Genomic DNA, 11011 nt, shown 5'->3' with positions numbered 1-11011 from the left:
CACTACTCCGAACTGGCAGCCATCATAATAAGGTGTGAAATGTCATTAAAAAGTAGCATTCCACAGCCCTCCACACCAAGTCAGGTTTTCCTGTTACCTATCCTATCCTGCATATACTGTGCCCACTTTCTCCCTTTAGGGAGCAAGAGGCCAGTCCCCAGCGCTTGGGGATCTGAGACGTTTTCCTTTTCTCCTTTAAATCTAAATTTAGATGTCACCTTCTCAGAGCTGCTTTTCCTTATGGTGCAATCAGATTAGGTCTTTCCAGGCAAAAAGTGTCTGGAGTAGAGACGTTGTTCAAGGACACTGGACCCTGGCTAGGCTTTTTCCCCTGATGGTGACATGGCCTCACTAATGTTGAGGTGGTTCAATGTTTGCCAACATTTCCTTAAAGGGATGCTTAGAGAAGCCAAGGTATGCTTCTACAGAATGGTGAAATAAGCCCCATACATAAAAAGATAGTTCTTTATGAGGCAAGACTTTCCTTTTAGACTGAATTCTGGAAGGACCTTACCTGCACAGAGAGGGTCACCAGAAGCTGTGAGTTGCACAAGGGAACAAGAGAAACAGAAAACCAGAGAAAAGCCAGGCAAGGATGAGCAGCAGCTGCTGTGGCACAGGGAAACACCTCCCTGCTGTTGCGTGTATGTCCTCAATAAAAATAAATGTCAAAGAAGAAGAAGAGAAGTCTTTGAATGTTCTCACCACAAAAAAATGATAAATGCATGAGATGTTCTATATACACATTACTCTAACTGGATCATTATACAACATAAATATGTATCAAAACATCAAATTGTACTCCATAAATGTGTACACTTACAATGTGCCAATTAAAAAAATCAATTTAAATTTAAAAAATAATAAAAGTCAAGAGAGATTATGAATATTTAAATTAGCTTGTTTAATCACTCCACAGTGTATACATATATCAAAACACCACATTTTACTCCATAAATGCAATATAATCAGCTAATCATTAAAAATATCAATAAAACAGTAAAACTAAATGGGGACATTGTAACATGGCTTCTGCCTGACAGTGGTGACACAACTGATATGCTGCAGTCTCCTCTGTTATTCTCATTCATGACATCCAGTATTTTCCTTCATAGCACTTAATGCACAGTCTTTATATTATCTTCTAGACACCTAATGTACCTCATGTTATACAACCATAAATTTAGATTATATATAACTACTGATATAGTTTGGGCTCTGTGTCCCCACCCGAATCTCATCTTGAATTGTAATCTCCGTGTGTCAAGGGAGAGATCTGGGGGGAGGTGATTGAATCATGGGGACCATTTCCCCCATGCTGTTCACATGATAGTGAGTTCTCACGAGATATGATGGTTTAAAAGTGTGACAGCTCCCATCCCGTCCACCATGTAAGATGTCCCTTGCTTCCCCTTGGCCTTCCACCATGATTTTAAGTTTCCTGAGGCCTCCTCAGCCTTGTGAAACTGAGTCAAATAAACCTCTTTTCCTTATGAATTACCCAGTCTCAGGTAGTTCATTATAGTGTTGAAATGAACTAATAAAGAAAATTGGTACTGGGAGTTTGGGGCACTGCTATAAAGATACCTGAAAATGTGGAAGCAACTTTGGAACTGGGTAATGGGCAGAGGTTGGATAAGTTTGGAGGACTCAGAAGAAGACAGGAAGAGGTGGGAAACTTTGGAACTTCCTAGAAATGTGTTGAATGGTTTTGACCAAAATGCTGATGCTGATAGGGACAATGGAGTCCAGGTTGACATGCTCTCAGATGGAGATGAACTTATTGGGAACTGGAGCAAAGGTCACTCTTGATATGCTTTAGCAAACAGACTAACAGCATTTTGCCCCTGTCCTAGAGATCTGTGGAACTTTGAACTTGAAAGAGATGATTTAGGGTATCTGGCAGAAGAAATTTCTAAGCAACAAAGCATTTAAGATGTGACCTGGGTGCTCTTAACAGCATATGGCTATATGCATTCACAAAGATATGGTTTGAAATTAAAACTTATGTTTAAAGAGGAAGCAGAGCATAAAAGTTTGAACATTTGCAGCCTGACCAAGTGGTAGAAGAAAAAAATCTATTTTCTGGGGAGAAATTCAAGCTGCCTGCAGAAACTTGCATAAGAGATGCCAAATATTAATAGCCAAGGCAATGGGGAAAATGTCCCTAGGGCATTTCATAGATCTTCATGGTAGCCCCTCTCATCACAGGTCCAGAGGCCTAGGAGGGAAAAACTGTTTCATGGGCTGGGCCCAGGGCCCCACTGTTCTGTGCAGCCTTAGGACGTGACACCTTGCATTCCAGTTGCTCCAGCTCTAGCCATGGCTAAAAGGGGCCAAGGTACAGCTTGGGACATAGCTTCACAGGATACAAGCCCCAAGCCTTGGCAGATTTCACATGGTGTTGGGCCTACAGGTATGCAGAAAACAAGACTTGAGTTTTCAGAACCTCCACCTAGATTTCAAGGATGTATGGAAATGCCTGGATGTCCAGGCAGAAGTCTGCTGCAGTAGCAGAGTCCTCATGGAGAACCTCTAATAAGGCAGTGCAGAGGGGAAATATGGAGTTAAGAGCCCCCACACAGAGTCCCCTCTGGACCACTGCCTAGTGGAGCCATGAGAAATGCGCCACCATCCTGTGGCCCCCAGAATGGATCTACCCAGAATGGTAGATCCACTGACAGCTTGCACTGTGCACCTGGAAAAGCTGCAGGCAATCAATGCCAGCCCTTGAAAGCAGCCACAGGGGCTGTACCCTATGGAGCCTCAGAGGCAGAGCTGCCCAAGACCTTGGGAGGCCACTTCTTGCATCAAAGTGCCCTGATGTGAGACATGGAGCCAAAGGAGATCATTTTGAAACTTTAAGGTTTAATGATTACCCTCTTGGGTTTTAAGACTTGCATGGGGCCTGTAGACCCTTTGTTTTGGTCAATTTTCCCATTTGGTGCTTTTGATTTTACAGGCTCATAGGTGGAAGGGACTTATCTTGTCTCAGATGAGACTTTGGACTTGGACTTTTGGGTTAATGCTGGAATGAGTTAAGACTTTTGGGGACTGTTGGGAAGCCATGATTGTGTTTTAAAATGTAAGAAGGACTTGAGATTTGGGAGGGGCTGGGATGGAACAATATGGTTTGGCTGTGTTCCCACCAAAATCTCTTCTTGAATTGTAATCCCCACATGTCAGGGGAGGAACCTGGTGGGAGGTTATTGAATCGTGGGGGCAGTTTCCCATGTGCGGTTCTCATGATAGTGAGTTCCCACAAGATGTGAAGGTTTAAAAGTGTGTGGCTGTTCCCTTCATCTTCTCTCTCTCCTGCTCCACCATTGTGAAGATGCGCATGGTTCCTCTTCATCTTCCACCATGATTATAAGTTTCCTGAGGCCTCCCCAGCTATATGGAACTGTGAGTCAATTTTAAACCTCTTCTGTTTATAAATTAACCAGTCTCAAGTAGTTATTTATAACAGTGTGAAAATGGACTAATACAACTACATATGTACCTGAATAATTGCTATATTCTGCATTTATTCCTCTCAGGTGAACTCTATGAGATTAGGCACTGTGCCTGTTTTTTTTTTTTTCACCATTGCATCACCAGTTCAGCAGAGAGTCTTCACAGGAGGTGCAAAATAAGTATTTTTTAGTAAATCAATATTGGGACAGTTGAAAAAAACTGTTGCATGACTCTGCAATGGTACCAAGCCCCTGGCGGTTTTTTCTCCATGTCCAAGAACATCAGGAAGCCTCTCCATTGCAGGAGAGATTCATTCAATCAGTTCTCCCTTGCCTACCTGACTGTGGAATACCTAGCACCTTTTGGTGGGAGGAGCCCGGGAAGGAGTGGGCAGCTATGCAGAAAGGGGCCTCATTGACTCATCACTGCTTCAGAGGCCAACCATGTTGAATTAGTTCGTAAAAATTCTTAGTTGTTTTCATGGTCTTTTTCTACTTTGGGTCTCCAAGACTCATGCATGCAAACTAACAGATGTGCATCACAAAATCATAGGAATGACACATTTTCAAATTATTTGATAAAAAATCCAGTTTTGAAAGCTTATTTCTAGATACTTAGTGTCAATTACCCCCCTTTCTGATAAACGACAATTATGAATGAGGCATTTAGTAAAAACATTTTATTAATTCCATGATGTCCACATTTTCATTACTTGCTTTTCAGAATGAAATGATTGTTTCACCACAATTCACACAAATTAACTGATACATTAATCCACACCAAAAGAAAGAACTCACATGAAAACAGTATCATCTACGATGGGGGGAGTCACAGGAGCCACTCAGGCTTAACTCTCATCATCATGAGCATAAAATAATGATCCTGGTCCATAGAATGAAGCCCAGCGAGAGGGGCCCACACTTGTCTCCTAGTATCCACCTCCCAAAAACCATTTATCAAAACAAATGCAGTAATACAGATCCAGAGCTAACCAAAAGTTTGTAAACCACAATTCTAATTTAATACTGACTAAATTTTCTACTCAATGGGTTAGATGAAGAGTTATTAATAACCTGTAACCAGAATTTAAAAAAATATATATGTGAAAAGATCATTTGATAATGTTTCCTAATTAATAAAAGCCCATAGGACATCCCTACACACTGTCTAAGATTTCTATCCTTTCTTTATATTTTCTCCTAATCATCACATTTTTTCAAGCCAACTATAACTCTTGCTATCACATCTGTTCTTATTTTTCTATCTTGCCATCTAATCTTTGTCCATATGCAAATATATTTCACTGTTATAATCACAGTGTACTCAATATTTTGTGAACTAAATCTTTCACTTAACAGTCTGAGTCTACCATTTTCATATTATGGAATCTTCAAAATTATTTTTTATGGTTGCCTAATATCTCCTAATTTCCTTAAGCATAGCCTGATTATTGAATATTTATGACATTTCCATTTTTTTGTTATTAAATGTAATTTTATAGAGACTATTTTCAGTCTTTTCAATTGTTTCCTGGATACAGAGAAAATAAAGATCCAAGTGTGTGAATATTTTTATGGTTCTTACTGTATTTAATCATTTTACAAAAAAGGTTGGGTTGATTTACAGTGCTGTAGCAATTTGTGAGTGGATATTTACCGAGAGCATGCTATGATTTACTTTTAGCTTTAATTTTTATTATAAGAGTTATCAATTAGTATCTCATTATTAATTACAAGTAGGCTTAAACATTGCTCTACATTTATTCTTTATGCTTACATAAATTGTCTATTTACATTCTTAACCCATTCTTCTATCTCCTTCTATTTTTTAAAAGGTATTTTTAATTGGCTGCTTGAAACCCTGAAAATAAGTCTCTTAACTTGACCTAAATACGAAAGGCAACAGAAGCAAAATCAGCACAAACTTGCCCTGTTACCTTCAAGAACTTGGCTGTTACCAGGCCATATTAACAGAAGAACAGTAATTCCTTCCAGAGAAATGCTGTGTGCTTACCCTAGTTGGTCTTCACAGCAAAGTAAGAAGAAAATGCACTACTGTGGATTTGAGGGCCACACTTTATCACTAAATAGTATTTTCAACAAACTCAGACATTGGTCACTAATGATGAAACAGGTAAAATATAAGCACCCAATTAAGGAGTGGGGAAAACCTATGCAGCTCATTAATTGCATAAACGACCTGACATACACTGTCCAGCAGTCATACAGAAACAAAGGTTACAATAATTTAGATCTTGCATTTTCCAAAGCATTGGGCGGGAACACTCCCGACATGTTACTTGACATCACAGAGAAGGGCAACCCCACGGAGCACCCAGTGTTCAGGGGTCTGGGCCGTCCTGAGGTCCACAGCGGCAATGTAGTTCAAGTCCGTTCGAACTGGCTTCTTATAGATGGGACAGGAGTAAAACCGAGGATCCCGTAAAGCTACAAAAAAATCATAAAAGAAAAGAACTTGGTGAATTTCCCACTTAAGTGCCCAAGGAGAGTGCAGAGCCACGCTTCTGCATTCTGTAGGTCATTTCAAAGACAGATGGGTTTGGCAGAATGAGGGACATTCTTTCTGAGGCCAGGCAATTCCTGGATGTGACGCAGACGCTCCCACAGGGTGCCAGTAGCTGTGGCAAGACACCCAGACAGCGTCTGGTGGCCTCTGCTGGCCCCCTGCCCCGAACCATGGACAGTAACTCAGCCCACATGCTTCCTCTCTCTCCTTGGCACCTGTCAACTCAACATCCCTCTCCACCTGTTCTCCTTCATCTCCCCAACAAACCTTGAGCGCACACACGTCAGTTTTAATCAGGCATCCAGCACCAGTGGGCATTACTTTATTATTTCAAAATTTTCAACCCTGCAGGCCATAGTTTACATCACATCTTAAATCCCAGGACAGCGGGTGCTTCCCCACCCCCCAGCTAAATCAGGTATTGTGAATTCTCTATAAATGTAGAGAAATAACATTGCTGGGAAGCAGAGAGTAACGGACCAATTCACCTCTCTGAGACTCAATCTACCTTTCCGGAGTAGAAGAATAGATGCAGTTTCCAAAATGACACTGCAATGAAAGGCAATCTATGTGTGTCCATCCTTCAGAGATCCTTTCTAACACATCCATCTCCACCCACAGGCTCCCTTTCTTTCCGGCCTTGGAAACCCCATACTCAGAGACAGGCCCAGGTCTGTGGGGAATTAAACTCACACAATTCATGAGGGCCCTCTTTAAAAAAAAAAAATGAGTGAAATTTACAAATAAAAAAGTAGGCTTTGGAAGGAGCTTCTGCCTGTGAGCAGCCTGGGAGTTTAAGCCTCATTCGTGTCTAATGAGAGCCACTCTGTACACAGTAGTTTACCCGCACACCTCATAACATGCGTCTCAGGAAGTAGTGTATTATTTTATAGTCTCTTCCAGATTATACATTTTTCGAGGACAAGAGTGTGTCTACACCCATCCCTGTACTCTTCTGGAAAGTCAATATTATATTTTTAAAAAACCCTCACTTAACTATTGAAGTGAAATGACATTTAACTAAGAGGATGCTCTGCTTTTGTGAATTAATGTTACAAACATGGGCACTGAAACATATCAGAGTTATTGAATTTATTTCTCAAAACTGACATGCTCAAAAATTTGCCTTTTCCAGAAAATTATAAAAGCAGGCACTATCAGAAGCTAAAGTCTCATTATTTGATCCAACAGACCTTTTAACCTGCTGTGCCCTGTGTTTTCACATATCCACTATAAATTTAATTAATTGTATTAGAAGAAGTGAAACATTTGAATATAATAATATTTTACATAAGTTTCAATATAAAATAAATAATTCTAAGGCAGTGATTCTTAACCAGGGATGATTCTACCTATGGGGGACATTTGCCAATATCTGAAGACATTTTTGGTTAACACAACTGTGGGCTTGCTACTAACATCTTCGTGAATAGAGGTCAGGGATGCTGCTAACATCCTATAATGCACAGGACAGCCCCCCCGCCCCCGCCAAAACAAAGTTATCCAGACCAAAAATGTCAATATTACCAAAACTGAGAAACCTTCTTCTAAAACAACGAAGATATTTTACAGTATTTGTTTCCTTAATCTCATGAAATTAATCATTAGAAACAACCTAAAACAATGTGATACCTAATTTTTAAGTCTCAGTGTAATTTTTCCAATTTCTATGTGTATATCACTAGTAATAATAATTAGGCAAATATATATGAAAAATTCTGAACAAGTAAATGAATGACAACGAATCATGCAATGCAGTTAACACTAACTATACTCGCTGATATAGTTAAATCCTTTAATCCTAGGATCTTTAAACATGTAACAAATATATAACTCATTCTTCTTCTTGCTGCAAATTTGATTAACAATCATTTTGTAAACTTGAAGTAAGGTTTTGGTGCCTTACATCTGAATCTCATGATAATTACAATAATTACAACTTGAGAAGTATTTGACTACTTGGATTTTAATCCCAAAAGAAAAATGGAGGAAAAAAATAGCATTCTCTTCAATAAGCAGGTAAAAATAATTTTCTGAAATATTTATCCAATTCTATTTATTTTTAATTGCTTCAGAGCTGAAGGTGCTCATGCCAAGTCACAGCGTGCAGCAAACTTCTGCGGCAGGATTAGAAGCCACCGAAGATATAATTTCATAGTGAAAACGCTGACAGATGCTAAACCACTACATAAGCAGATGATTCGAAACCATCCCCCTGCTTAGACAAACAACTTTGAAGACAAAAATAAGCATGCGAGGTAGGTAGAACAAATCAACTAAATATGTTTAAAACCTTGGGGCTCCAGAAGGAGGAGGAGAGAGGAGAGGTTGTGCAAACCGGCAAGCTATACCCTTTAGGATCTTAAAGGTTTTAATAAAACACCTTGGGGGAATTTCATTTTCTGACTGTTTAACTTCCCTATCTATCTTGCATTTTTCATCTACATGTGAGTATGCATCCATATATTGCTTCCAACATCCAAAATAACCATTACATAGAGAGTCTCTATAGAATCGTTAAGTCATTCTTTTATTTAACCACCCTTTTGCTAGTAACATTTAAATCACTGGACAGTTCACTCTCAATATACACTATTTCTTTCACTCCTTCAAAAAGCATTTGAGTTAAGCATGTTAATAAGAGTAACAATTGAAAAAATATGTATTAAATGCATCCTATGTTCATTGTCAGTACATTGTCAGTACATAGGAAGTATTTAATACATATTTTTCCTAATAACATTGTGAGTGTAATTCTCTCAGCAATCCTGTGTGACGGGTACTACTATTTAATCACTTTACGGATTCAAAAACTGGAACAGAAGGAAGGCGAGTTGTCCAAGATTAGAAAGCTGTAGTGTTAACTGAGAATGAAACCTAGTCAGAATGGATCCGTGGCCTCTCCACTTCATCTCTGCAATACTTGGGATGTGCTATGCATGTATACCTCTGTCTTTGCAGAAAACATGAAAATGAAATGGACAGAACTAGATACCTGAGTTCAATTTGCGGCATATTTTAGATAGGCCTCCAAAGCCACATGACTAATGACTAGGATGATAAAAGCCAGGAGAACCACTCGAATATCCCGGCCCCCGGCTCATGGTCCTCTACCGGTGAACAGGGGCATAAGCACTTTTCAGACTGCAGCATGACGGAGGGAGGTATGGGGAGGGAGAGCACCACCCACAGAGGGCTCTCCCTGTGCCCTCCCACTGCCTACAGTCTACCTTAACAGGTACCTGAGAAAAATTAACTCAGGACTTCAATATTCAATGGAGCTGTCCTCATTTTGAATTTAGCCTTTATTTTCAAGTTTCGTCCCAGGCGCTGAGAGGACACATAAACACAGAATCTCAAGTAGAAGACTAACCATGGGAATTCCCAGAGGTTTGCATATACCTCACGACAAACAAATGTGATTCTGATACCAGCTTTCACTGTCAGTAGCCAGGAATCATGGGCAAATTACCCAGGGTCTCCAAACCTTAATTTCTCCATCTGCGAAGTGAGGACGATAAATTTGACAGAGTTGTTGTAAAGATTAAATAAGTTAACACATGTATGTGTCTGGTATAGTATAATGCCTGGAATGTGGAAGGTGCCTAAGATAGAGATGTTATTTGACACTTCTTTATCTCTCTGTCTCCACACACACATACATAGGCACACGCACATACACACACAGGCACACGCACATACACACACAGGCACACGCACATACACACACATGCATCTACTTACGCATGGACCTTTTCACTAAAGCAACTTCCCAGACTCATGTTTCCCATGACTTTAACAGACTTCCAGGTTTACAAGCTGACAGCCGATTAAACCCTGTGGGCTCAGGAGCCAGGAGGTCTCTACTCCTGGTCACCACATATGGCTACCCCCACCCCAGTCCCAAATCTGCACAGTCTCACGTCAAAATGGGTCAGACGGCATTCTTAGATACATGTTTTCCTTAGCAGGAAAAAACGCTTGAGACCCCTCTTGCACCTGCTTGGTGATCAGAGGTACACAGAAGGCTTGCCTCGTCCCTCACAAATGTTCCAATCACGGTTTTCCAGCACATCAGCTACAGTTCTGAAGTTCGCTGCGAATCATCAATCTGCTCATATAATAAATCTGTGAAGACACATATCTTTCTTCTATCTGTCCTTTCCAGCTTCCTTTGAGAACAGAGAATCTAGACGGTGTGCGTGTGGCTTTACTCTCTTGGTGAATTGAGTACTATCTGAATGACTTTTCCGTGATTTTCTAGCAAGAAACATCATTTCTTTTTAAAGTTTGAGGGTGTATCACTCAATTTTTAGAGTTAAAATAAATATCTAGATTTCTTCTTGTAGAAAACAAATAAACCAGTCCTATATCTATATTTTAATGATTATTTAAATTGAGAAATTTCCTTCATATTAATGTAAAAACTGTTAACTATAAGAATTCCAATTTTTAAATGCTGCACTTTGGTCTTTAATGATGCTACACACCGCTTTAAGTCAATCAGAGCCCTGCTCAATTATCAAAATTGAGTAAAAATTAAATGTATCACATGAAAAGGGTAACAGAATGTTAGTTTTCCATTACTAAAGAAACACCTCTTCAACAACAAAGCGATTTTAACAACAAACCAAGTTTCCACCAGCTCTTACTGAAATCAACAAAGGAATAAAGAACTAAAGTTTTCTTTTAATACTTTGAAATTAGCCCCTTTTCCTTTGCTTATTTTATTTTCTCCCTTACCTGCTGCTAATGAGCATCACCACTGGCTAACACGCAGCAGGGTGGACATAGTTCTTCTATAAAAATCTGTTCTTAAATCATAAAGAATTGCCAGTATTATAAAATTATTACTTTATTACTACCATGCTGAGATGTTCAGTGTCAAATTGCCATGGATTTTTATAGTTTAGTCACAAGAAAAAACAGTAACATGTAACTCAACTGGAAAAAGGTTTTCATTTCATTTTATAACGGAAACGTTTTTACAACATGTTGACTAGATGCAATGATATGATAAAGCAATTTT

At 39.4% G+C, this 11011-nt stretch overlaps 1 protein-coding gene across 1 annotated transcript in view; it reads right to left on the bottom strand.

The window, feature by feature from the left end:
- Positions 1-4119: 4119 nt before the first annotated feature.
- LOC105492325 (dynein axonemal heavy chain 5) overlaps positions 4120-11011 on the bottom strand; it is a 257015-nt gene continuing 250123 nt past the window's right edge. Inside the window, exon 79 of the mRNA XM_011759339.3 lies at positions 4120-5903. Within this exon, the coding sequence (XP_011757641.2) occupies positions 5752-5903 (152 nt within the window). The 3' untranslated portion in view covers positions 4120-5751. The remainder of the gene's footprint in view (positions 5904-11011) is intronic.

Source organism: Macaca nemestrina, chromosome 6 (genome assembly GCF_043159975.1).
Source record: "Macaca nemestrina isolate mMacNem1 chromosome 6, mMacNem.hap1, whole genome shotgun sequence".
NCBI lineage: Eukaryota > Metazoa > Chordata > Mammalia > Primates > Cercopithecidae > Macaca > Macaca nemestrina.
The sequence above is the reverse complement of the archived record's forward strand: the minus strand, read 5'-3'. Positions and strand labels throughout refer to the sequence as shown.